Below are 27,180 nucleotides of genomic sequence, written 5' to 3'. Positions count from 1 at the left end.
ATAAAAAAAAAAATTGTAGCAACAAATACGGTTCAAAAGATGGTGTAGGACAGAGTTTAATTGCTCGGCGAGAGTCTCAAAATACATTAAAAAGATGTCTGCTAAAGTTTTGGCAAGTTGAACATTTTGTAAATGTTAATATTTTTGGATTCTCCAATTTATAGAACTCTCCTTGGTTTCTCCTCTCATCAGTAATTACCACGAGGCCCTTGCTTTTTGTCGTCTTGCCTACTGTACTGTAGATTGAACGAGTGTTTCTGCTGGAGGTGACATCACAGACCGTATAATTAAACGCTTTTACCTCCCTATTTCCCAAGCTTCAGCTCCACAATGATTATTTTATTTGACTAAATGACCCTTACTTATGAGAAGAAAGACAGATAAGTATTTAACTATATAATTTATCATATTGGATGTAGCATTGTTTTTTTTTTTTTTTTGTCTTTTGTATTATGTAGAGTTGGTATAAAATATATGGGAAAATATTAGGACCACTGTTTTCAGAAAGATTCTTTACTTGACATTTCTGCACGAGAAGACATGTTAGGCATGTCTAAATTCATTGGAGTGTGAACTTTCAGAAAATAAGGAAAGAAAGAATAGCATTTGTTAGATATATCTGTGATAATATTTAAAAAAATCGATTTTTTTCCCTTCATATTTATGGTCTTATTTTGGTCACATGATATGCAATTCACCCATACACATTATATTGCTGTCCTGGTTTTCTCATAGTCTTATTCTCTCATGCCCAAATTGTTCTATGCTTTTATCATTTTCTCCCATTCTCACAATGTCACAGTCCAGTACAATGACTCGCTGATTTCCTGTGAGTCTCGCTGAGATGGACTGAGGAGCGGCATTTCAGTTGTGTCATGTAGATAGAAGTCAGTCATTTTCCAATAAATGTATTTAGTTTGATCCACAACAGGCAAGTCGCACCGAGTGGAGGCATTTGAAGTTGACATTTCTGCAATCCACCGTCCTATATATTGCTGCTTGTCCTCCTATTTTAATGTAGGCATCTGCTTGAAGAAGGCAGTATTTTTATGTCAGAGACGCAATTGTAATAAATTCTGAAGTAGAGAAAAATGTAACCATTATCATTTTTATATTTAAATATACTTTGGTTTCAGGGGTAACATGACCGTCAATATTGTGTATGTTATACAAATGCAATCAGAAGCAAACAAACTAATTGCTTTCAAACATGAGTATGTTTGATAAACCTGGCGTTGTTATTTTGCAGCTGTATTGTACAAAATTTGCAGCAGGGAGAGTTTAATTGACTTTCACAGACTATATTGAATTTCTAGCTAAATTATAAAAGCTACTGAGGTATCACTAACATTAGGGAAAAGGGTATTTTAATTATTGGAGGGGCTGGGGAACAGAATCTAAATTGAATCGACAAAGTAACATAATTAAATTGTTGATGTGGAATAAAACGGGGTTTTTAATACAAGAGCAAATATTGCGCCAACTACATTTATGTCAGTCAATGTATTGGAACAAAATAAAACACAAGAGAAAAGGTATATTGTTTGTGATAAGTCATCGGAGGGGAAACACCTAAATATTGTAGCAAACGTATGGCTTTTTTTTTGTAATTCTGTTTTAGAGCAGATGATGCCCTCAAACGACAAATGTTGCAAGCAACTGGGATATAAAATCTTAATACTGTAGAACATTCTAAATGTGTGGGAATCTCATATAGAAACAGGTGCTGCATCATAATGGTGCTGTCCCACATTTCAAATTGAACAAAACTCTCCTTTCACTGCTCCCAATGTAACAGCTGTCTAATTCTAGGTACATTTTCTTTGTTTTGCTTATTAGTCCCTCAGTTAAGCTATGTGTTTTTTGCGTAGCATTGCTTTGATTTGCTAGTAACATACAGAAGAGACATCTGAAATGCAGAAGGGACAAAAAAGAACCCTGCAGTGTGAAAGTGGCAGTAGTTTTACATGGAGGAATCAAACCCAACAAATTGTCTAAATCGGTTTGCCTTAGTATTGCATTAAACAACAAAAATAAAATAATATCATGATAGATGGGAGAATGGATAGTGCAAAGTACAGGTGAATCCTTGAGGAAAACCAGTTTGAGTCAGACAAAACTCTGAGGGGCTCATTCTAGTAGCTTCGACAAGTAATCGAGCATTTTGAGCACTTCTCGAACGAGTTTGCATAGGTAGCTATTCAGAAAGCTTCGATAACATGACAAACTCGGTCGAGAAGTGCTCCTTCCCAATTGGGAAAACAGTGCGGGAGCACAAAAAACGAGTTTGTCATGTTATCGAGCTTTCTGAATAGCTACCTATGCAAACTCGTTCGAGAAGTGCTCAAACTCGCATTTTTTGAGAAATCTAGCTATTCAAGTCCCTTCGATATTCACACCGCGGCTGCAACTCGCAAGCAACTCCCAGTTCTCATCTCGCTACCTCAAGGGTGGCGGGATGGAATGTGTGGTGTGACTATGAAGAAAATTTTATTTTTACTGCATCGGATTGAAGCCGGGAGTCTCCGGAGCTGTCCCACATTAATACCAGCTCTGTAGACCCCCTGCTACCATCTTATGTAATAAAAATACATTTAGACGCAGCTTCATTACCTTAGCAGGTGGTATTTGGCCTGTGGTGGGTGTTTAGGCCTGTCGGGAGGGTTGCAATTACTACCGCTAAGGTAATGAAGGGGCTAACCCATCCCTCTACCTACCCGGTAGGCATAAACACCCACCATGGGCCAAATACCACCTTAACCCATCCCCTCTACCCCCAATAAACATTAAAACACAATACTAATCAATACACCCATATGCCCTCAATGGCAGAAAAGATAACCCCAATGGCAATGAAAAGGCACCCTACTATCCGCTACCTCTATCCCCAACATCCCCCCTCCCCCCACCTTAACACATACAGTACAGTAATGGGCAAAACCCCTATTATCCAGATCTGTATAATAGCTCATTTGCCCATTAGAAATAAAACATTATCCAGCCAGCATAAAGTAAATTAAAGTTATACTTACCCCTGGCAGGATGAAGGCCATCCTCGTCCTCATCACCGTCCTCCTCGTCCTCCGTGGGCAGCAACATTACAATAAAAAACAAACTGCTGGCCACTAACCCCTTAATCACCTTAGCGGTTAGTAACCGCTATAGTAATTATATATATTTATAGTAAGACACACACATACACAGATATACTGTACATACACACACACATTTACACAGACACACAAATACTGTATCTTTGAAGGAGCTGGCTCTGATTTTCCTCTCTCTCCCTGTCATCCGGAAGCTGAAGGCAGAAGCAGGGAGAGAGCTGCCAGCTGATGCAGATGCCGGGTCAGTCCTGCGTGGGGGTGCTGCAGTGCTGCCGGGTCTGGGACAGCTGGGAGAGTTATCCCAGCTCTCCCCCTAAGGAGGCCACAGAACCCCCTGAGGGGTGCAATGTTTGGTAGAAATGTTTTTTTTTAACGCGTAACGCGATCCGGATGTAACGTGATTACATTCTTTGGACCCCAAACACTTTGCTCTAACAGGGTTCAGCTGCATGTGTTATTTAATGCCATTTGGCATTTTCCTTCACTAAACACTATCACTGTAGCGCCGGGTATTCATCTTTGTTCATTGTCGCTGTGCTATCTATACAATACAAAAAGGGGAATGGGTGAAAGAGGGGGAAGCTCCCGCATCAGCTTCAATCTCAATGAAGTAGTAAATAACAGAAAGTATGATGTAAAATAAATAATAAGGTGCAAATAGGAATAAGGAGACTACAGGCAAAACAAAAAGATTCCCCAATGAATGCACTCAAATTAAAAAGTAAGGAATAATGAGTGATTTAAAATAACCATTTATGTTAATGTAATATAAAATATATTGTACAGAGGGATGTGGTAAAACTATCCAAGACCACTCCCTTATAACACACCAATTACTGATTCCAGATAATAAATGAATTATTAGGAAAAAGACCTTAGGGAGACACTAATCTCTTAAGTACCTAATAGCTAGTTGGCTATCGATAGAAAGAATATAATCCTGAGGAAATAGGTATAGCAATAAATATTGCGATACTATTTACTAAAATAACTGGTAAGGTACTAAAATACCTAATACCAGTGCTGAATCCTTAGAAATATAATAAGCTGCATATAGTATATGTCAATAATAGCCAATAAGAGACTACTGTGTCTTGAAAGGTACAAGTATAATGAGACGTAGAGTCACTATGCGAACACAGACTGGTGAAGTATAGTCACCTAAACAAATAAATTACAAACTGATTGGTAGGTGGAAACAAACTGCAAAAAGGATCCTATGAAAGGGCTAGCACAAAATGTGCAGAAAAAAAGCCCTGAGGCACGGTTCAAGGACCGTATCCCGTTATAGCCTCCTATCTATTTTATACAATTTATAATAGACATGATGTAGAAACATGCACTGACAGTGAAGTAGCCATGAGGCATGATTACAATAATCGCACCAAGTATCAGCATCCAGAAAGGGGCATTGATAAGCACATTGGCAGTCAATGGGCATCCTACAAAAAATACACAATTAAATAACATTCAATCAATGTGTTTCTTACCTTTGCTGTCTTCACCCCCATCCTACTCGGGCACCATCTCCTGACCCACGACGCAATGCACCTCAACAGCCAATGCAAAGAAGTACATGATCATATGTTGATTGAAATTCTTTTTTCTTTCCTTCTTTCTGCTTTATTTTCTTCTGCCTTCTCTGCTGTATAATCCAAACGGGCCGTCATCTTCTTGGCTTCAAATGAGACGGGACAAGCCTTATATAAGTCCTGTGATATCACATTTGAGAGTCAAATGGTACACCCCCAATTCCCTGGTGTACCATGTGAAAGTTTCCCTTTTTTTTTTTAAGGATGCGACGTCATCAAAAAGGAAGGGAAGCCAGCCAATCAGCCAGTAATATGCTACCCTCCCTTTAAGATGACGGTACTTCAGAAAAAATACAACATGGCAGCCATTTCTTTCTTGGAGTGCTGTGACATTATCAAAAAGGGAGGGCGGCATGCTACCTTATTGGCTGTCTTACATCCCGTCTTTGACAATGTCACAAGGAAAGTCTAGCCGCTAAGGTAATTAAGCTGTTTTTATTTATTTTAATAACACAGTATTGAAGCAGGGGGTCTCCGGAGCTGAACCGCATTAATGTCAGTCTTGGGAACCCCCTGATTCCCGAGTTACAGGCCCCGTCAATTTGGTGCCAGTATCTCCCTGCTTTGTTTAAATCTCCTGCGTCACGTGACTGGGAGATTTAAATGCACGGAAGATTTAAATGCACAGGAGATAACGGGCCGGTAACTTGAGAAGCAAGTGGTCCCCGGACCTGAAATTAAGGCGGTTCTTCTCCGGAGACCCCCTGGTACAATACTGTGTTATTAAAATTTCAATAAAAACAGTGTGATCGCCTGTACGAGATGTGCAGAGAGATGCAGCTCTCTCAGTGCAGCTCTCACAGACTGTGGGAAGATCGCAACGTTAGAACTTAGAAAAAGGCTGAGATACGGTCACAGCTATACCGAGCGGTATTGCCATTTTCCTACCTCACGGTTTATGATAATTCTTCTTAATTCTAAAAAATTAAATCTATAAAATTCTGTTATGCTGGTATTCCATCCCCAAAAGGTTAAAGCAAATGTTTCCGGGGTCTACTGATAGATGCTGGAGGGCATGTGGACAGATAGAGAATCTAGCGCATATTTGGGGGTTTTGTCCGGTAATGCAGATACATTGGAGGACAGTTCTGAAATTGATAGAAGATGTGACAGGGATCAAGATACTGCTAGATCCATTTTTAATTATTCTGGCTAAGCCCATGGATGATGTGAATCATTATACAGTTAAATTGATTTTGAATATTCTAACGGCAGCTAGAAGTGCTGTAGCAGCAGCGTGGAAGAAAACACTCCCACCCTCCAGAAGAGAGGTTATTAGAAGGGTTAATGATGCCCAATTAATGGAGAGACTCACCTCATCTCTCAACCATACCACAAGAAAGTTTGATAGAGTCTGGGAACCCTGGGATGTGGGATAAGGATATGATTTTAATAGAAAAGAGGTTCTGGGAGTGAGGAGAGTATGATATGTTGTTTATAAAATGTCGTACGCGATGTAATGTGACCGTTAATGACTGTAAGAATTTTGTTACAAAATGGTTGTTCCCCCCCCCCTTTTTTTTTTCTTTTCTTTTCCCATTTATATTTGACAAATCTTAATAAAAATATAAGGTAAAAAATGTAAAAATTAAAACAATTTCATTACCGTAGCGGCTAGCCGATAAGTCGATGAAGGGGTTAAAGTAGAGTACCTGGTTTGTTGGGGGTAGAGGGGTTGGGTGAACGGGGTAGTTGCCCCAGGGTGGGTGGTTAGGCCTATCGGGAAGGTTGCGTGCAGTTGGCTCAGGGGCTTACAACAATTTGGCCAAGATGTTAAACTAAAAGACCATTTTATTTATTAGTTATCAATACATGTATATTTAGGCACTGTACCGTGTATAAGTTTTACTGGATGTGCACTGAGCTTTGTCTGTGTTCTATGTTATGTCTTTGGTTTTAAATATATATTGCCATGCTCAGTAGCACTCCTCTGTGAAACTTATATGCTTATATATATGTTGTGGTTATTTTGAGGGTTCAATATGAGCTTGTAGGTGATCTGTATGTTTTATAATTCTTGTTCAGCTAGTCTTAGCTGATTGGAGGGTGGCAACCTCCTACCTAATTGAAGCTCACTCCCTCCCACATTTAAATGGTTAAAACTCACTCCATGGCATCTCCCACTCTCAGGGGAACTTGTTTGCATACAGTGTGATTGTGACAAATCTATTACAGAGTGCTTTTCCTGGTAATGTACAGGTGTTACGCCGGTGCTGCTCGCAGACCAGACCCGTTCCTTTCACTGAGGTGAGGAACGTATAGAAGCACGCACCCGCAGCAAAGGGAGCGTGTCCGGAGTGTGGTGATTTTGGCGTTGCCAGGCCAGGTGTATGTAGCTAGCAATACTTGCCGGTACCGGTGTAGAAATGCCGTTGTCGTTGCCGTTAGCCAAAGTCTGGGATTGGAGAATTCCGGAAGGTCGTTTGTCCAAGCAGGGGTCTAGAGCCAGAGAGAGACGTCCGCCAAGCCAAGTCGTAACCTGAGAGAATAAGAGAGAAAACGCCAGAGTAGTAATCCAAGTGAAAACTATGTCGAGCAATGAGTAAGAGGAAGAACTGGCATTATAAAGTGTGACTGGCCAATCAGAGGTGGGGGCAGGCCTGGAGGACTGCGTGGAGCTATCCTGGATAGGTCCCCTTGATTGGCAGGCAGGTGAGGACTCTTGTCTTGGTAGGAGGTCCTCTTAGTGTGCTGGGGGCGGGTCTTCACTGCAAGAGCAGTGAATAAATTAACCTCACCCGGCGCGCGCTGTTCAGGCGCGCGGCTGGGGAACACGGCGGTCGAATGCGGGACTGCAGACCCCGCGGGCATCCGAGGACGCAGAGCACGGCGGGGAATCCCCAGGACCGCCGAAGGTGAGGGACGCCAGCGAGAGGCGCGCGCCACGGTAGCGGGAGTAACCGCAGGAGAAGGGGGACCAGGGCGCAGATGCCGCGATCCCTGAATCCTCACAGTACCCCCCCCTTCAGGATCGGCCTCAGGACGATCCCTCCATGGTTTTGATGGAAACTTCTTTCGAAAGCGTTTGAGGAGTCCTGGAGCATGAATATCTTTCAGGGGTACCCATGACCTCTCTTCGGGTCCAAAACCTCTCCAGTGGACCAAGAAGTGGACTTTACCTCTTGAAAGACGGGAATCCAGTAGAGCCTGTATTTCATACTCTTCGTTACCCTGTACCATCACAGGATCTGGTTTAGAAGTGTGATCCGGAAAGAGGCTACTGGAGATAAAAGGTTTGAGAAGTGAGGTGTGAAAGACATTCGGAATTCTCATGCTTTGAGGAAGTTGGAGTCGAAAAGAAACCGGATTAACCTGCTCCAAAATGGAAAAGGGACCCAGGAACCTAGGAGCCAATTTGAGGGAAGGCGTTTTGAGACGGATGTTCTTGGATGATAACCAAACCTTGTCCCTGGGTTTGTATTCGGGTGCCGGACGACCGTGACGATCAGCCTGATTTTTAGATGTCAAGGATGCCTTTTGTAATGCAGATTGTATTCTGGACCAAGAGTCTTGTAGGAGAGCAATATGTTCGTCCACGGCTGGTACCCCAGAGGATTCTTTAGTAATAGGTAGGCGAGCCGGATGGAATCCGTAGTTGATAAAGAAGGGGGTCTCGTGAGTGGACTCATTCCTGGAAGAATTGAATGCGTACTCAGCCCAGGTAAGTAATTCTGCCCAGTTATCCTGAGAATTAGAGACGAAGCACCTTAAGTATTTCTCGAGGGATTGATTGACCCTCTCGGTCTGTCCGTTGGATTGAGGGTGATATCCAGAAGAAAAGGAAGACGAGATACTTGGTGAAATTTCTCCAGAACTTGGAGACGAACTGGGAACCCCGATCGGACACGATGGATGTGGGAATCCCATGGATCCGGAAAATCTCTTTGGCAAAAATATCCGCAAGGGCGGGTGAGGAGGGTAATCCTTTGAGAGGGATAAAGTGTGCCATCTTGGAAAACCGATCCACTACCACAAGAATGGTATTCATGCCATTCGACCTAGGCAACTCCACAATAAAATCCATTGAAATGTGGGACCAGGGACGCTCTGGAATAGGTAAAGGTAAGAGAAGACCCTGAGGTTTCTGACGAGGAATCTTGTTACGCGCACATACCGGACAGGACCGTGTAAATTCCAGAATGGTTTTAACCATATTGGGCCACCAAAAGGTACGACGGATGAGGTCCAAGGTTTTCTTGAATCCAGGATGCCCTGCCGAACGGACGGCGTGTTCCCATTCCAGTATTTCAGGGATAAATTTGGGTTCCACATACAAAGAGTCTTTAGGAACCACAAGACCGGACGGGAGGTTCTCTTGAGACTTGATGATCCTCTCAAGATTCTTGAATGCCACAGCTGCTAAGATTCTTTGTTTAGGGAGGATGGACTCAGTGGTTTTCTCTGATCTCTCTTCAGAAGAGTATTGCCGGGAGAGAGCATCTGCCTTGACGTTCTTAGTGCCGGGAATGTATGAGAGAACAAAATTGAATCTAGAGAAAAATAACGACCAGCGAGCTTGGCGAGGACCTAAGCGACGAGCATTCTCAATGTACAATAAGTTCTTATGGTCCGTAAGAATGGTGAATGGCTCTTTTGACCCCTCCAGAAGATGTCTCCATTCTTGAAGAGCCATCTTGACGGCCAAAAGTTCCCTATTGCCCACGTCATAATTCCTCTCTGCCGATGAAAATCTTTTGGAGAAAAACCCGCAAGGATGAAGTTTATCCTGGGAAGAAAATTTCTGCGACAGAACCGCCCCAGCCCCACAGTCCGAACCGTCAACCTCTAAGGTGAAGGGGAAATTCGTGTTAGGGTGTCGAAGGATGGGAGCAGAGACAAAAGTTTGTTTCAGTGTCTCGAATGCCGTGACAGCTTCTGGAGACCAAGATGAAGGGTCTGCACCTTTTTTGGTCAGTGCCGTGATAGGAGCGACAATGGTAGAAAAGTTGCGGATAAACTTCCGGTAATAATTAGAAAAACCCAAAAACCGTTGAACAGATTTGAGGGAATTGGGTTGTGGCCAATCCACGACGGCCTTAAGCTTCTCTGGGTCCATGGCCAAACCTTTGTTGGAGATGATGTATCCGAGAAAAGAAGTGGTAGACTGATGAAAAATGCATTTCTCCATTTTAGCAAACAACCGGTTCTCGCGGAGGCGTGAAAGCACAAACTTCGTATGGATGATATGATCCTGTAAGTTTTGAGAAAAAATAAGGATGTCATCCAGGTATACAATGACAAATATATTAAGAACGTCTCGAAAGATGTCATTGATGAAGTCCTGAAAAACTGCCGGTGCGTTGCATAACCCGAAGGGCATCACTAGATATTCGTAGTGTCCGCTACGGGTGTTGAAGGCAGTCTTCCATTCATCGCCCTCCCGGATGCGGATGAGGTTGTATGCCCCACGGAGATCCAGTTTAGTAAAGAGATTGGCCCCCTGAAGTCTATCAAAGAGTTCGGAGATGAGTGGGAGTGGATAACGATTCTTCACCGTGATATGGTTCAGACCCCGGTAATCAATACATGGTCTGAGAGTACCATCTTTCTTTTTGACAAAGAAGAATCCAGCCCCCGCAGGAGAATTGGAATGACGTATGAAGCCCCGCTTAAGATTCTCACGAATATATTCGTCCATAGCTTTGGTCTCGGGCAACGAGAGAGGATAAGATTTGGCTTTAGGCAAGGTATAACCAGGTACCAGATCAATCGGACAATCGTAGGAACGATGAGGAGGTAGAAGTTCAGACTGAGCCTTGCTGAAAACGTCCAAGAATTCGGCGTATGGAGAAGGTAACTCCCTCCGAGAACTTGATGTGTTGGCTAATAGAAAGGATGGTTGCTTGATAGAGGAAAAAGGTTTCTCTGACCTTGACCTCCAGTTAATAGGGTTAGGAGAAACCCAATCGATGAGTGGATTATGCTTCTGTAACCAGGGCAAGCCAAGCGTGATAGGTGTTCCTGGGGCATGAATAACATCAAAACCCAGAGTCTCTTTGTGAGAATGAGTAGAAAGGGTGATAGGTCCGGTCTCTAAGGAGATATAAGCCGGGGTGAGAGGTCGATTATCAATCCCAACCAAGGCAACGGGAGAGTCCTTCCTGGAAAGCGGAATTTGATTTTGCTCAGAAAAGGTTTGATCTATGAAATTCCCTCCTGCGCCGGAATCGATAAATGCAGCAGTGGAGGTGCGGAAAGTCGGTCCTGAAAGGGAGACGGGAATAGTCAATCTTTTGGGAAGTTCCCTTCTGGGAGGGGGACAAGGAGATTCAGTACCCAGAGAGCGCCCCTTCGTACTCACTGGGCTTAGTCGTTTCCCGGAGATGGAGGATGGTTACGGGTACGCTGCTCAGAAGCTCCGCAATGATTCCCAGTAGAGCGAAGTTGTCGTGACGGTACCCGAGGTTGCTGAACTCCAAGTTGCATCGGCTCTGGAGCCCCCAGCGCCGGTAACGGGGATACGACGGGTCTCTGGTTAGTAGAGAACCTGGAAAAGGAAGCACGGAAAGGCGTAGCCCGGGGAAGCTGACGCTGAGCGCGGCGTACCTGAAGGCGCTGATCCATATGAGTAGCCAGGGTGATGAGATCCTCCAGTAACTCTGGCCTGGTGTGGGAAGCAAGTTCTTCCTTCAGAGACTCCGATAGACCTTTCCAGAAAACGGCGACTAAAGCCTCCTGACCCCAATGAGTCTCAGCTGCTACAGTTCTGAATTCCAAGGCGTATTGACCCACAGGCCGACGTCCCTGTGTAAGCTCTAGCAGGGTATCAGAAGCAGTCTCTTGACGTGCGGGGATATCAAAAACCTGTCGAAAGTCCCGTCTGAAGGCCGCGTAATCGCGGGTAATATCAGGGCGTAGTTCCCAGATCGGAGAGGCCCATGCCAGTGCATTACCTGTGAGGAGACTATATACGTAGGCTACCTTTTTCCGGCCAGTAGCATACAACTGGGGAGCCATCTCGAACTGGATCTCGCACTGGTTGAGAAAGCCACGACAGGTGTGTGGATCCCCTGCGTAGGGCCTTGGAGCCGGAATCTTCGGAACTGAAAATGAAGTGGAAGATAAGTCAGGCTGCGCCGCAGGCGGAGCCTGTAAAGGGCGGTCCGATACCTGTTGGGAGAGGAGAGCCACTTGATCCGTTAAGGCCTGTATTTGTTGGTACATGGCCGTCATCATAGAGTCCACAGTCTGGTCTGCGTCTTGTGGGCTCGACATAATGTTACGCCGGTGCTGCCCGCAGACCAGACCCGTTCCTTTCACTGAGGTGAGGAACGTATAGAAGCACGCACCCGCAGCAAAGGGAGCGTGTCCGGAGTGTGGTGATTTTGGCGTTGCCAGGCCAGGTGTATGTAGCTAGCAATACTTGCCGGTACCGGTGTAGAAATGCCGTTATCATTGCCGTTAGCCAAAGTCTGGGATTGGAGAATTCCGGAAGGTCGTTTGTCCAAGCAGGGGTCTAGAGCCAGAGAGAGACATCCGCCAAGCCAAGTCGTAACCTGAGAGAATAAGAGAGAAAACGCCAGAGTAGTAATCCAAGTGAAAACTATGTCGAGCAATGAGTAAGAGGAAGAACTGGCATTATAAAGTGTGACTGGCCAATCAGAGGTGGGGGCAGGCCTGGAGGACTGCGTGGAGCTATCCTGGATAGGTCCCCTTGATTGGCAGGCAGGTGAGGACTCTTGTCTTGGTAGGAGGTCCTCTTAGTGTGCTGGGGGCGGGTCTTCACTGCAAGAGCAGTGAATAAATTAACCTCACCCGGCGCGCGCTGTTCAGGCGCGCGGCTGGGGAACACGGCGGCCGCATGCGGGACTGCAGACCCCGCGGGCATCCGAGGACGCAGAGCACGGCGGGGAATCCCCAGGACCGCCAAAGGTGAGTGACGCCAGCGAGAGGCGCGCGCCACGGTAGCGGGAGTAACCGCAGGAGAAGGGGGACCAGGGCGCGGATGCCGCGATCTCTGAATCCTCACAACAGGTTAATAAAAGCTTCAATCAGACTTAGAACTTTGCAACTAATTTTGACAGATTTATTATAAATCATTCTTCCTGGCAATGCACAGGTTATTAAGAATCTATATTAGTGTTAGATACCCTTGAAACGTGGTCTGCCATGCAGTTGGCTATGGGGCTTACAACAATTTGGCCAAAATGTTAAACTAAAAGACCATTTTATTTATTAGTTATCTATACATGTATATTTAGGCAATGTACCGTGTATAAGTTTTACTGGATGTGCACTGAGCTTTGTCTGTGTTCTATGTTATGTCTTTGGTTTTAAATATATATATTGCCATGCTCAGTAGCACTCCTCTGTGAAACATATATGCTTATATACTGCTGCGGCCAGCGTGAGTCCAACATTTGCCCGTAATTGACTTTTTTCGGCTGGCGCCCGGCTTGCGCCAAACTTGGCCGCGCGCCAGCCGCATCTTCCCCTCCCCGCGTGCAAAATTAGGATGCTGTTCCCCTCCCCTTCCGACCCCCTGGCTGCTCCCCCTGGCTGCTCCTCTGCTTCGTGCAGCTTTGCGCAGCTTCCCCTTACCCCTGCTTCCTCTGCAGCCTTCGGGGATGCCGGGGAACCCTGGCACGTGTGACCGGCGCCACAGTGACGCGCGGCACACGCCAGGGAAAAATCAAAACAAGCCGCCGTCTGCCCGCACATTGCCGCCACTGTATATGTTGTGGTTATTTTGGGGGTTCAATATGAGCTTGTAGGTGTTCTGTATGTTTTATAATACATTGAAATGCCTAGAGATTTTTTTTTTTAGTTTACCTGATGTATGTACACAATAATATATACACATGATATGTACACATAATATGCATGTTATATTTGTATGTGGCTATTTTGCATTACTCTGTTATTTGTGAGTATGTGAAAATGTATCTTACTGTATTGTTACAAAGCCTGTTAATAAATAAAGTTAAATAAAGTAAAGCAAAGCAGAAATAACTCACCTGGGCCTCCTCTGCAATCAACTGGGAATCGTGGACTTCTTCTCTATGCCCCGACAGATACTTTATCCTATATCCGTACTTACAGTATATTGATCCAGAGGAGGGTAAACAAAAAACCCTGGTGACAATCATCTAATGATAGCTCATAAGGGAAAAATAAATTCCTTCCTGACTCCAAATATTGGCAATCAGATTTCTCCCTAGATCAACACCCTTCCCATGTTGGCTTATTTGGTATATCCCTGTATACCTTTCCTTTCTAAAAAAGATGTCCACCTTTTTTTGAGCAAATCTATTGTATCTGCCATCACAGTCTCCATGGGTAATGAATTCCACATTCTAACTGCCCTTACAGTAAAGAACCCTTTCCTTTTCTGCTGTGAAATCTCCTTTCCTCCAACCTTAAGGGATGACCGTGCCCTTTGTACTCCCCTTGGGATGAATAGTTCTTTTGAAAGCTCCTTGTATTGTCCCAGAATATATTTGTATATACCGTATATTCTGGCGTATAAGACGATCCCCCAACTTTTCCAGTTAAAATATAGTGTTTGGGATATACTCGCCGTATAAGGCTACCCCTCTTCCAACGCACACACCAACCAAATAAAAATTAAAAAAACATCAGATTTCATTTATATATACTGTGCCGGCACATCCTATTCTAACTTTTGCCCGTCTTGCTCCGCGCATCATTATGGGCTGGCGCACGGCCACGTTCGCCTAGCCGCATCTTCCCCTCCCCCTTCCTTTCCCCTCGCGACCCCCACACAAACACAATCACACCACACATTCATTCACAAAACATACACATATCACTATACATATATATACACATACACACACACACACATCACTATACATATATATACACATATACACACACACATATATATATATATATATATATATATATATATATATATATATATATACACACACACACACACATATATATACACACACACACCACTATACATATATACACACACATATATATATTATATATATATATATACACACACACACACACACACACACACACATATATCACTATACATACACACACACACACACCACTATACATATATATATATATATATATATACACACACACACATCACTATATACACACACATCACTATATATACACACACACACATCATTATACACACACACCATTATACACACACACACACACACACACACACACATCATTATACACACACACACACACACACACATTATACACACACATCATTATACAAACACACATCATTATACACACACACACATAATTATACACACACACACACACACACACACACACACATCATTATACACACACACACACACACACACACACACACACACACACACACACACACACACATCATTATACACACACACACACACACACACATCCTTATATACACACACACACACACACACACACACACACACACACACACACACACACACACACACACACACACACACACACACACACACACATCATTATACACACACACACACATCATTATACACACACACACACACATCATTATACACACACACACACACACACACACACACACACATCATTATACACAGATGTGTGTCCTGCAATCCTCATACCCTGCTGTCTATTTAGCTAATTTTAGTTCAATTTAGGTAAAAACATCTCAAATTGTCTGTGTGTCCTGCAATCCTCATACCCTGCTGTCTATTTAGCTAATTTTAGTTCAATTTAGGTAAAAACATCTCAAATTGTCTGTGTGGAAATCATCCCCCTATTGCCTTAATTTAATTCATCTTTCACACTTGTGCAAGACAACACCCACCTTTGAAAAACAATTTGGTTTAACTACCCTCACATGTGCTAATTAAGTTTGTTGTACCAACCAGGTGACTTTCTAAATGTATATAAGTAAACTTACAACAGCCATTGCTGCTTGCAGCCTTTGCTCTTAAGCAGAAATGCTTTTAAGTAGAAATCTTTCAAGTAGTATGGAAGTTTAAAAAGAAGTGGATTAAGTGGACACAATCTACTGCTTCTGATTCCTGCATTTGAACTACGCTGGAAAGGAGGTTATCATCCCACACTGCACATCTCAACACATTACTATTGCTGTGATGCCACCTTTACTTTTTATATTTACTTTAACCTCACTTATTTTCAAATTATGCTCTTCCTTCCACCAGCCTCATCATGTCTCTAACTATTCATATTTCACCATCTCTCCTTACTTCACCACTTCTCAGTTCACATGAACTCCTCTCTTACCTGCGCCCTCTGTCACCACACAGTTATGCCGCCTGCACTAAAACACACCCCTACAAATCATCCTCACACATTCTCTTTCTGTCCATGCGTCTCCTCCTTGCTTCTGGGGATATCTCTCCCAATCCTGGTCCCTGCCTTATTTCTACTTGCTCTCGTCCTCGCCTTCCACATGCAACTTCTACTCCTTCTGGTGTAAACCCCTCCAACCTCATACCCATCCCCTGCCACCCTCCCTCCTCTCTCCCTTTCTCCTGTGCCCTTTGGAATGCTCGCTCCCTCTCTAACAAGTTCCTCTCTGTGCATGACTTCTTTCTCTCTCACTCCCTGCTTCTCTTTGCTATAACTGAGACCTGGCTCACTCAGTCTGACTCTGCTCTGGAAGCTGCCCTCTCCTATGGTGGCCTTTCCTTCTCCCACACTCCACGCCCTGGTGGCAGGGGTGGAGGCGTGGGGCTCCTGCTCTCCTCTCTCTGCCGTTACAGAACAGTTTCTATTCCCCCCTCTCTTGCTTTTCCTTCCTTCGAGGCTCACACAGTCCAGATCTTCTCTCCTCTCCCGGTTCATGTGGCGGTCATCTATCGCCCTCCTACCTCTACTCATCCCCCTTCTGCCTTTCTCTCTCACTTTGAATCCTGGCTCTCTTTCTTCCTCTCCTCAGACTCCCCTGTTCTTCTCCTTGGGGACTTCAACTGCCACATTGATGACCCCTCTCTCCCTTGGGCTTCCCGCTTTCTTTCTCTAACCTCTTCTTTTGGCCTACAACAGTGGACTGCAGCCAGCACCCAAAAGGATGGCCACTACTTAGACCTGGTTTTCACTAAAAACTTCTCTCTCTCCGACTTCTCCATTTCCCCTTTTCCTCTCTCCGACCATCACCTCATCTCATTTTCTCTCTCTCGCTTCTCTCCATCTCCATCTCCATCTCGCCCTCGTTTTTGCAGAAACCTGCGCTCTATTAACCTACCAGCTCTTGATTCCACTTTACGCTCCTCCCTCTCCTCTCTCAGTTCTGCTTCAGACCCTGACAACCTGGTCAGGAACTACAACTCTGCCTTATCTTCCTCTCTTGATCTTCATGCCCCAATTTCTCTCTGCCATCCTCGCCCTTCTAACCCCAGACCCTGGCTAAACTCCCACACACGCATGCTGCGTTCCTCCACTCGTTCCTCTGAACGCCTCTGGAGGAAATCTCATACGCTCGCAGACTTCATTCACTACAAATTTATGCTATCCTGTTTCAACTCTGCCCTCTTTCAGGCTAAACAAACCTACTTTTCATCACTAATCAACACACACAAGTCTAACCCACGCCGTCTCTTTTCTGTCTTTGACTCTCTACTCAGACCACCCTCAGCTGCCTCCTCTTCTTCCTCCATCTCACCTCAGGACTTTGCTGACTTTTTTAAGAAAAAGGTGGAGTCCATACGGCAGAACATCCCATCTGTTGCCTCCTCCCATCCCACAATGCTTCCCAACTCTCCTCCTGTCTTTCTTGACTCTTTTTCTGCTATCTCGGAGGAGGATGTATCACTGCTGATCTCCTCTTCTCCCTCTACCACTTGCCCTCTTGATCCCATTCCCTCCCATCTCCTAAAACCTCTTGCTCCTTCTATAATCCCTATGCTCACACAGATCTTTAACTCTTCCCTCTACTCTGGTACCTTTCCTTCATCCTTCAAGCATGCAACCGTTATACCATTACTCAAAAACAGCAAGCTTGACCCTACCTGTCCTTCTAACTATCGACCTGTCTCCCTCCTGCCTTTTGCCTCCAAACTCCTTGAACGTCTTGTATTCTCTCGATTGCTACACTTTCTCAACACCTATTCTGTACTAGACCCTCTACAATCTGGCTTCCGCACTGCTCACTCTACTGAAACAGCCCTCACTAAAATAACTGACGACCTCCATGCTGCCAAAGACAGAGGTCATTACACTCTGCTCATATTACTCGACCTCTCTGCAGCATTCGACATCGTGGACCACCCTCTTCTCCTTCACATTCTCCATACTCTTGGTATTCGGAACAAAGCTTTATCCTGGATCTCCTCTTACCTCTCCCATCGTACCTTCAGTGTCTCTTTTGCTAACACCTCCTCCTCCTCTATTGATCTCTCTGTGGGGGTACCCCAGGGCTCTGTCCTGGGACCCCTTCTCTTTTCTCTCTACACACTCTCTCTAGGTGACCTAATCACATCTTTTGGGTTTAAATATCACCTCTATGCTGACGACACGACACGACACCTTTCAACCCCTGACCTTACACCTGCTATACAGACCAAAGTTTCTGAATGCCTCTCTGGAATATCATCCTGGATGGCCATCCGCCGACTGAAACTTAACATGGCAAAAACAGAGCTCCTTATACTACCTCCCAAACCTGGCCCTACTACATCCTTCCACATTGCTATTGGAAATACGATCATTCACCCAGTAGCCCAAGCACGCTGCCTAGGGGTCACACTTGATTCCTCTCTCTCATTCTCCTCTCATATTCAAAACGTTTCTAAAACTTGTCGCTTTTTCCTCCGCAATATCACAAAGATACGCCCTTTCCTCTGTTACTCATCTGCCAAAACTCTGACTCAGGCCCTCATTCTCTCACGTCTCGATTACTGCAACCTCCTGCTGTCCGGCCTTCCTACATCTCACCTGTCTCCCCTACAATCTATCCTAAACACTGCTGCCAGAATCACTCTACTCTTTCCTAAATCTGTCTCAGCGTCTCCCCTGCTGAAATCCTCTCCTGGCTTCCGATTAAATCGCGTATCTCACACTCAATTCTACTGCTCACTTTTAAAGCTTTACATTCTTCTGCCCCTCATTACATCTCAGCCCTAATTTCTCGCTATGCACCATCACGACTCTTGCGTTCTTCTCAAGGATGTCTTCTTTCTACCCCCTTTGTATCTAAAGCTCTCTCCCGCCTTAAACCTTTCTCACTTTCTGCCCCACACCTCTGGAATGCCCTTCCCCTCAATACCCGACTAGCCCCCTCGCTATCCACCTTTAAGACCCACCTTAAGACACATCTGCTTAAAGAAGCATATGAGTAGCACTGGATAATCATGGACACATGACACAAAGCTTGGCCCCATGCAGACGCACTTACTAGTATTCCCTCCTACTGTCTCTGTACGTTCTCCCTACCTACCAATTAGATTGTAAGCTCCTCGGAGCAGGGACTCCTTCCTTAATGTTACTTTTACAGTATGTCTGAAGCACTTATTCCCATGATCTGTTATTTATATTTGTTATTTATATGACATGTATTACTACTGTGAAGCGCTATGTACATTTTATGGCGCTATACAAATAAAGACATACATACATACATACATACATACACACACACACATCATTATACACACACACACATCATTATACACACACACACACACACACATCATTATATACACACACACACACACACACACACCTCTGTACTGCTTGGCTCGGCCCCCCACGCTTCTGAGCACTGAAGGAGTAAAGCCAGGAAGAGGAGGGCTTGTGTCTATGTGCAGAGGGATGCCCCGCCCCCTCTGCGAGCACAGGGAAACACAGCAGCACGGAGCTTCTCCCTGCCACTGCTCTGCTCTGCACTTTGCCGGCGTATAAGACGACCCCCGACTTTTGAGAACATTTTCCAGGGTTAAAAAGTCGTCTTATACGCCGGAATATACGGTAGGTATCATATCCCCTCTTAGTCGCTTCTTTTCTAATGTAAATAAATCTATTTTAGCTAGCCTCTCCTTATAAATTAGATTGTCCATCCCCTTATTTTATTTATTACTAATCATATCTTAACTTTTCCCTATAAATTGACTCCAGCTTTTAGATGCTAATAACTGAACAGTCTGAAATTTCCACATTAGGTGACAGTCCAAGTCACTGTGACAAGATCTTGAGGACAAATGTTAGTCCTCCAAAAAATGTGTTTGAAGAGTTTCACCAAAAAAGTCAAATTTGCCGTTTAGGTCTCCATATGGTCCTTTGGTATTGTTTGCTGTATCAATGCATCAAAAGTACCGTTGGGGATATACTATCTATATAATGCTGGCTGTATGCTTACTCATATATTGGAATATGTACAAAAGCTAGCATATTAAAAGTAAAATAGGGGGAGAAGAAACCATAAAATGTAGATACATTTCAAATGAAAAAAACTTCTGAAATATGTATATACTTTTATAAATAAATACAGTATATATGAGCATTCTTTCTATATGGGATCAGGGAAAATGTACCTTTTTGTGTGATATATATCTGAATAGGCTGCATGTTTGCTTTAAGAGTTTAACTCCATGCATAGTCTTAAATAGCATACATTATATAGTTCATGCTTCAGTGATTACCCAGGAAAAAGTAGTGATTCTTTTTTGATAGACGCTGAATACGAAATATATTTAAAGTCTCGTATTTACCCAAAACTAATTGGAAAATAACCTCCCCGTGGTGTTTGATATTAATGAATCATAGTGACTACTCTCTCATTTTCAGAATATAGCAATCGTAGTGCCTCAGTGAATAAACAGCAGTAGGGGTGTTAGTGTGGGCTAATACAATTCATATTAATATCAAACTGCTACTGTGTCTTGGAGACAGGGTGCTCAACTCCAGTCCTCAAGCCCCCTCAACAGGTCAGTTTTTAAGGATATCCCAGCATCAGCACAGGTAGTGCAACCGGAGGCTCGGTCGAAGCCTGAGCCTCTCAGCCACATGTATTGAAGCAGGGACGGATTGAGCCACCTGTGCTGAAGCTGGGATATCCATAAAAACTGACCTGTTGGGGGGATTGAGGACTGGAGTTGAGCACCCCTGGCTTAGAGAATACTTGACTTAAATGTAATGTTTCCGGGCATGATATCAATGACAGATTGGGGCATATTTTTGGCATATTAACAGATGCTTATATGTATTTGTGGCGTTCTTCTATATTGCACCATGCCCTGTGAATCAGACATGGTGATTGGCGAGTGCAAAGAGGCATATACTGTTATGAAAACCCGGGGGAAAGTAATCACTCTCTTGACGTAGCTACTTCATTAGGTTATAGCACTGTTGGCAAGAGGGGGGATAACAAGAGTCACTAAAGGTTGATGTACACATTATCAATGTTATTACGGTGGACCATGGACACTGTCCAATGAGCCAAAGTCACATTGGTAGAGTTCAATCTACCAATGCAAAATGTTGTGAAATGGCAAATGTAAGGTTATATTCACATATCAGGTTTGTGAACATTTCTATTGGAGATATTTGCATGCCTATATACCGTACACTGGCCTTGGATACAACCCCCCTACATTTCCCTTGTATCCTGGTGGCTTTGTTCTATTTGGGGCCTTTCCTGAAGTTACAGCCTTGTTGATGTCAGATTGGGAAATGCCCCTCTAGTTTATCTGGTTTTTGCAGCTGTGCTGATTTGCTTTGTGTGTTTTGTTCAAGAGGATCAGAACATCTCCCTTTGTTGTTCTCCTGTACAGCATACTGTAGAATGTTGCCTACAGGTGGTATTTGGCTGCAATTTTACATTCTGAACCTTATCTAGCTTCTTCTTTTTTTTTTTTTTTTTTAAATATTCTGCATTTGGTTCATATTTTGTGGTTTTGTGGAGCCTTGTTCACGAGTGAGAAAAGCTTGAGAGGCAGCATAGTGGACAGGTTAATTACAGCTCAAGAAAATCTTGTGCATCACTGCTTGTAAAACCTTAATGCTTCTAACCCTGCAGAAAGTCGTGCAGTGTGGCCAGATGTAGGGAAGAGGTCTGTATGACAAGCTTTCTCTGAAGGCATTTTGTTCTAAATTGCTAGGAATCTCAGTGATTTGATTCTTCAAGGGCAAAAAAGAAAATTAATTTAAACAGTAATACGGTAGTAAGTGCTAGATTTTAATTTTGAACATGAAAAATAATTTACCTACCATATGGCAGTGTTAAAATAACATATGGGTAGAGAAATTTATTTTAATTAATCTTGACATTTAACCCCAACAAATTGTTCCCACTAATTCATTATATTTGAAATCTTTATGTGAGAAACATCTATTAGGTTTAATTTAAAAAGTGTTTGCATGTCAGTATTCCTATGCGTCACGGATGATTAAATATTCTTTATAAGAGATGCACAATTAGTAAATAAAAGCACTGGAGTTACCTGGCAGATTTACAAGATTGTGTTATCTTTGCAATAATAATCTGCTTTTGATATATGAAACATATTATTATTTAGTGTATGTAGGCCCCTCTTAGCATGTAGGCTATGGCAGATGCTGGCAGTGTTAGGGTTAAACCCCTTGCACATGGCCCTGCTGTGAGCAGTCCCAGAAACAAGTTAGAAAGTTGCAATTCCAGGCACCTGCCTGTCTGGAAAGAGCTAGCAGGTCATGTGATCAGTGGGGTGACTGGTTTGCAACAGCATGTTCTACCCAGAGATTGGAAGGGGGAAAGGTTTACACCCCATGGTTATATAAGGTGGGGGCCCACCCTAGATAGGGGTGTTCTGTGCTGTACTGTTCAGTGAGTCCTAGGTGCTAGGTGCAGGCCACAGAGGTTCCCTTGCTGGAGGGAGCAGGCTATAGCTCAGATTTAAGTAGTGATCTGGGGCTGAGCTTACTCCATTCCTGTCCAGGGTTAAGTTGGGTTCTGGTAGGAACTGCAGGCAAAGGGGGAACGGCTGCCTGAGAGAAATGCTGAGAACCAGTTCTGTGTATGCTATTGTCTACTGCAAGCATCCTGTTAAAAGTTCCTGGCGCCCTGTTCTATTTATTCTACTCCTTACTACAAGCCTGGCCTGGATCCATCAGAGAAGCCCTGAGACTAGAGGTAAAAACTGACTGAGCTACATTACTGTACAATGAAGCAGGTAGAAATCCTGTCTGCAGTGCAAAGAGAGACTGATTCATGTACACCCTATCTTTTGCAGCTGGGGGGGGGGGGGGGGGATAGGGGTATTACATGTATTTTAATTTAGGTGAATGCGGATGTGAAGTAGACCAATTTGACGTAATTGTCGAGGTTGTACAGTACGTGTAAAGGAAGACTAAGTAGTAAAAAAACAAAGGAGCAGTGCACAGCCAAAAAGGAGTCAGGGTGGACTCCTAGAAAAATATTTATTGGATTTATTGGATGCTAGAAAAATATTTATTGGAGAAGCATGCTGAAGGAGGTAAAAAAAAGCACTGTGAGTACTTGTTTGCTTATTTCATGATAAAACACTCCTAATTAAGTGTGGGGTGGTGTGTCATCACTAGCCCCCCCCCCCCCCAACTTTCAAGGAACAACTGTCATTCTATGATATTATCTACAAGCAATTGCATTCAATATCGCCCACTTTCTGCTGTGTTTTATTCTCATTATTATTATTGACATTGGTGCAGTACTTGAGCACCCTTAACCAATGTGCATCTTTTCAAGTCAAGGAAGACTAGATATATTTTTAAAACCCTTATAACTGATTGGCTGGCGATACGACATCTGGTTGGTCACAGACCAACCAGAAAAGAAAAGGTTTTAAGACAGAGTACAAATAAAACTGAAGCCTGTGCACTGCACTAAAGGAGGAGGTGTAATTGAAAAGAAACCAGATGGGGGGGATACCGAGCAGAGCATCCTGCTTAAGGCCCACTCTGCTCAGATACGGGAGCGCACCAGCACCCGGAATAGGGCCTGCAGGTAAGCGATACCTCCCCAGCCAAATGTTGCTTCCTGGACTTATATATAGCCAGTTTGGCTAATGCCAGGAGCAGATTGATGAGGAGGTCCCTGGCCCTAGTGTTCTGTTATCACCGGGACCAAGGCACCAGACAGGACAAATAATTCAAGAAAGTATTTTTATTTCAGCAAACTCAACACAATAAACACAAATCTGAGTTATACTTGCTCAAACAGTATGTGGGCGGAGTCATAGCTGGCTATTTATTTAAAGCTTCTATTGAAATAGTAGAAGGTAAGGGAAAGGTTCCCTATAAACAGTGCTACAGCAAAATGGGGTACAATGGCAATTATTGCTCAAAAATATATAAATAAACAGGTTAGGACAAGGTCTAAATAAATGATTGAGAGTATTGGACCCAGTGCATCATAAAGCAGGAAGTGGTATAATAGAGTAATCTGTCTTTAGTGAGGGTACATTTGTAATGCTAGAAAAGCACCTCACCAGACTAGAAAGAACTCTCTTACCTGCGGCACTGTTACTGGTCAGCAACTCCCCTTGAATCCATAAGTGGGGAGAATCAAAACTCTTCTTTGAAACCTTGATCCATTTTTTGCGTGCATCACGCTGGGTGAGTAAGCATAGTGATGATTATCCAAGGATAGCAGCGGAGCACAGCTGAAGGATGGGGTCAACACCAGCAATGAAGGGGTTAAAAATACTTCTTTAATGAAACATGGTGCAAAACGGGGGGAGACAGCAACAACTCTAACGCGTTTCAGTACTCTCCTTAGAGCCAGTGAGTATAGATTGGATAGATCCTCTTAAGGATTTTAGTTAAATGTGCTTTCTGTCTTTTACAGAACACATTTACACTCTAGACCCTAAACCTATATGGTTCTAGTATTGAAGGTCACTATTCCTTCAGGTCGTCAGTTTTTAACACCCATTATTTTATATATGAGATACAATAAAGTTATGTTTTAAATCATTCACTTAACACACAGCGTGAACCTGAGTGCTGTATTTGGGTTCTTTTTCTACTTCACTCCCTTTAGAGAAGTGGCTGAAGTGCCCTGGTTTAGATGCAGGTTACACTAGTCAAGACTATTATTGGGATCATTAGAATTTAGTCTGCTTCTCTGGTGAAAGAGGTGTTGGTTTTAGTAACACTGTGGAGACGGAGGTGATAGAATCTGAAGAGATACAGTAAGTAAAGCAATAGTCAGCACTCCAGAGGGCTTGATATAAACGTGAGCGTTTAATGTAGCATCAACATTTCAGTCCATCCTTGGACCTTTTGTCAAGATAAGGTCCAAGGAAGGACCGAAACATTGATCCTACATTATACTCTCACGTTTATATCAAGATCTCTGGAGTGCAGACTATTGCTTTACTTATCTGAATACCGACTTTTGTGGAGGTCTTGAGCACCCGGGGGAAGATTACAACGGAATTAATTGGAGTGCTCTTTCGAATCCTCCAGATTTTAATGAGGGACATATTGTGTGATGTAAAGTATATCGGAGGAGTCAAAGATGACAGCTACACACCATACTTTGGTTATCAGGGGGCATAAGTTTATCGAAGTTACATAAAAATGGAAAGCACAGAGGATGAGGCGTAAAACGGCTCATTAATTTATTTTGGCATTCTTGTTACTGCATATTTGTTTTTCTATTACCTTATATATATTTTGTACATTCTGAAGAGTGGTTGAGGCGTATGACACTGCTTGTTATAACGCAATGAAATAATGGAATAAATGTTTACTCTTTTTCTGTGCACTCCAAAAGTCATGATTTTGTTTTAATGAAAGCATATGCTTCCATTTTATGATGTGCCCGTGGAATGGGTTATATGATTCTTACAAATTGTCAATATGCCTCTGCAGAAGAAACAAATGAAGTATTTGCAACTTGAACAGTTTGGAGCATCTCTACCTTAGTACTGTATCTATACACCTCAGTTTTGTGTAAAATATTTAGCCTACCTTTTGAGGTATATGTTTTGAAATAAAGAAAACTATTGGTAATAAATATGATCATTCACAAAGTGCAGAAAGAAAGGTTACAGCTAGAGATGGGTGAATCCGCCCAAATCTGTTTCACGGATTTTCTCATAGTTTACCCCCAAAATTCATTTTGCGGTGTAATTACCGCGGATGAATTTGGTTGTTTTTTATCCACGCGGATTCAAAGAAAATCTGCCATTGGATACAATAATTAATGGATTTGTAGAATCCAATCCGCCGACTCAGCAATCAGAATCCGCCAACGGATCCGACATCCGCCCACGGGTGGCGGAATCCGTGGAGGGTATTGGTAATAATAATTTAAAAATCTGCAAGCCGCGAATCGTCCTTTTTCAGATTGATCCGCAGAAATCCACGGACCTGAAGAACCAGACGATCCGCTGCAGATCCAAATCCGGCAAAAAGATTCCCCCATCTCTAGTTACAGCAATCACTCCGCATAATGTATAGTTACAAAATAACACCATGGATTCAGCCACATCATAGCAGGTATACGGTAGTGATATATATTTTGTTTGTTATTCTTTACTAGTTAATTATAATGACTTTACATCAATAACATAACTTTAGCAATTTTTTCTGAGTTGATGGTAAAACAATGATTTTGTTACGACGTAAATTCCCCGATTTACCTTTTATGTACTGCGATATGTTACTGCAGCACAAAACAAGGGGGGGCACTGTAGTCTAATGCAATTAAATACGTGAATGTTCAGTAGAAATGTTAATTCTCCCAAAGACACTTAAAATAATGCTCAGCCTAAGAGATTGTGCACTCCTGACTTTTCCTGATAGGGCACATCTGTCAAGGAATGGGCAAAGCTATGTCGCTTACGTTGTTAGGTACTAGTCAAGCCATCAAGTGATACTGTATGCAATTTTAGATGATTTTGCCTCCTGTAGATGAGGATGAAAACAAATAGAAGTCAGTGTTTTATGTTAATGACTCTAAATCTGCTCAGGGTTTACAGGCGAGTTTAGCACTGCAGAGGAAGTAAAATGAGTCTTCGCTTTTGTTGCCTCAGAAACAGACTTGTGTGCGGCAGGTAAATGATATTTAATTCACAGGGCAAGCAAAAGAAAATATCCATATTCATTTCTGAAGCAAATGAAATCCTTTTAGCTAATGCAGGGAATTCTCAACAGTTGCTTTAAAAGCTTCTCCTTTGTATCAGTAAACAAATTTACCTTGCGACTAACTTCTTAATCAGGAAAGAGTGGGACTGTTGTGCTTGATCTCCCCCCTTGGGTGGTCCCAGTCAGAGAGTAGCAGTCTTCCTGATGGCTTGGCTTCTGAAAAGCCACATAGTTTTATGCTGACAGCTGTAGCCCTCTTTTTGTTAGGGATAACAAACATCCTGTGCAGAGGACTGCATCCAGCCCAGCTTGCAGTACGCCCAATTAGAGAAGCTAAAATCTCATTTGTTTCACCATAGGGGCCTCAGAAAGCACACCGTTTTGGCCTCATTATTGTATTTTTAACTTTACAAAAACAATTTCATTATGGAAATTAAAGAAGCTCATTTGGCTTTGGTGCATATGCAAAAAAA

General features: G+C 43.2%; 1 protein-coding gene and 1 long non-coding RNA gene across 2 annotated transcripts in view; one reads left to right on the top strand and one right to left on the bottom strand.

Annotated features, from left to right (window-relative positions):
- Positions 1–105: 105 nt before the first annotated feature.
- Positions 106–27,015, bottom strand: LOC142495287 (uncharacterized). The gene is made up of 3 exons (XR_012801709.1): positions 26,819–27,015; positions 24,123–24,273; positions 106–1,076 (listed from the first exon to the last, which is right to left on the bottom strand). It is a non-coding gene; the product is annotated as an uncharacterized LOC142495287 (long non-coding RNA).
- LOC142495286 (dynein axonemal heavy chain 3-like) overlaps positions 22,452–27,180 on the top strand; it is a 1,152,169-nt gene continuing 1,147,440 nt past the window's right edge. Inside the window, exon 1 of the mRNA XM_075600542.1 lies at positions 22,452–22,766. Coding sequence (XP_075456657.1) covers positions 22,653–22,766 — 114 coding nt within the window. The 5' untranslated portion in view covers positions 22,452–22,652. The remainder of the gene's footprint in view (positions 22,767–27,180) is intronic.

The sequence above is a fragment of the Ascaphus truei genome, chromosome 5 (genome assembly GCF_040206685.1).
Source record: "Ascaphus truei isolate aAscTru1 chromosome 5, aAscTru1.hap1, whole genome shotgun sequence".
Taxonomy (NCBI): Eukaryota; Metazoa; Chordata; class Amphibia; order Anura; family Ascaphidae; genus Ascaphus; species Ascaphus truei.
Note: the sequence above shows the minus strand (reverse complement) of the source record. Positions and strands in the feature narration are given on the sequence as shown.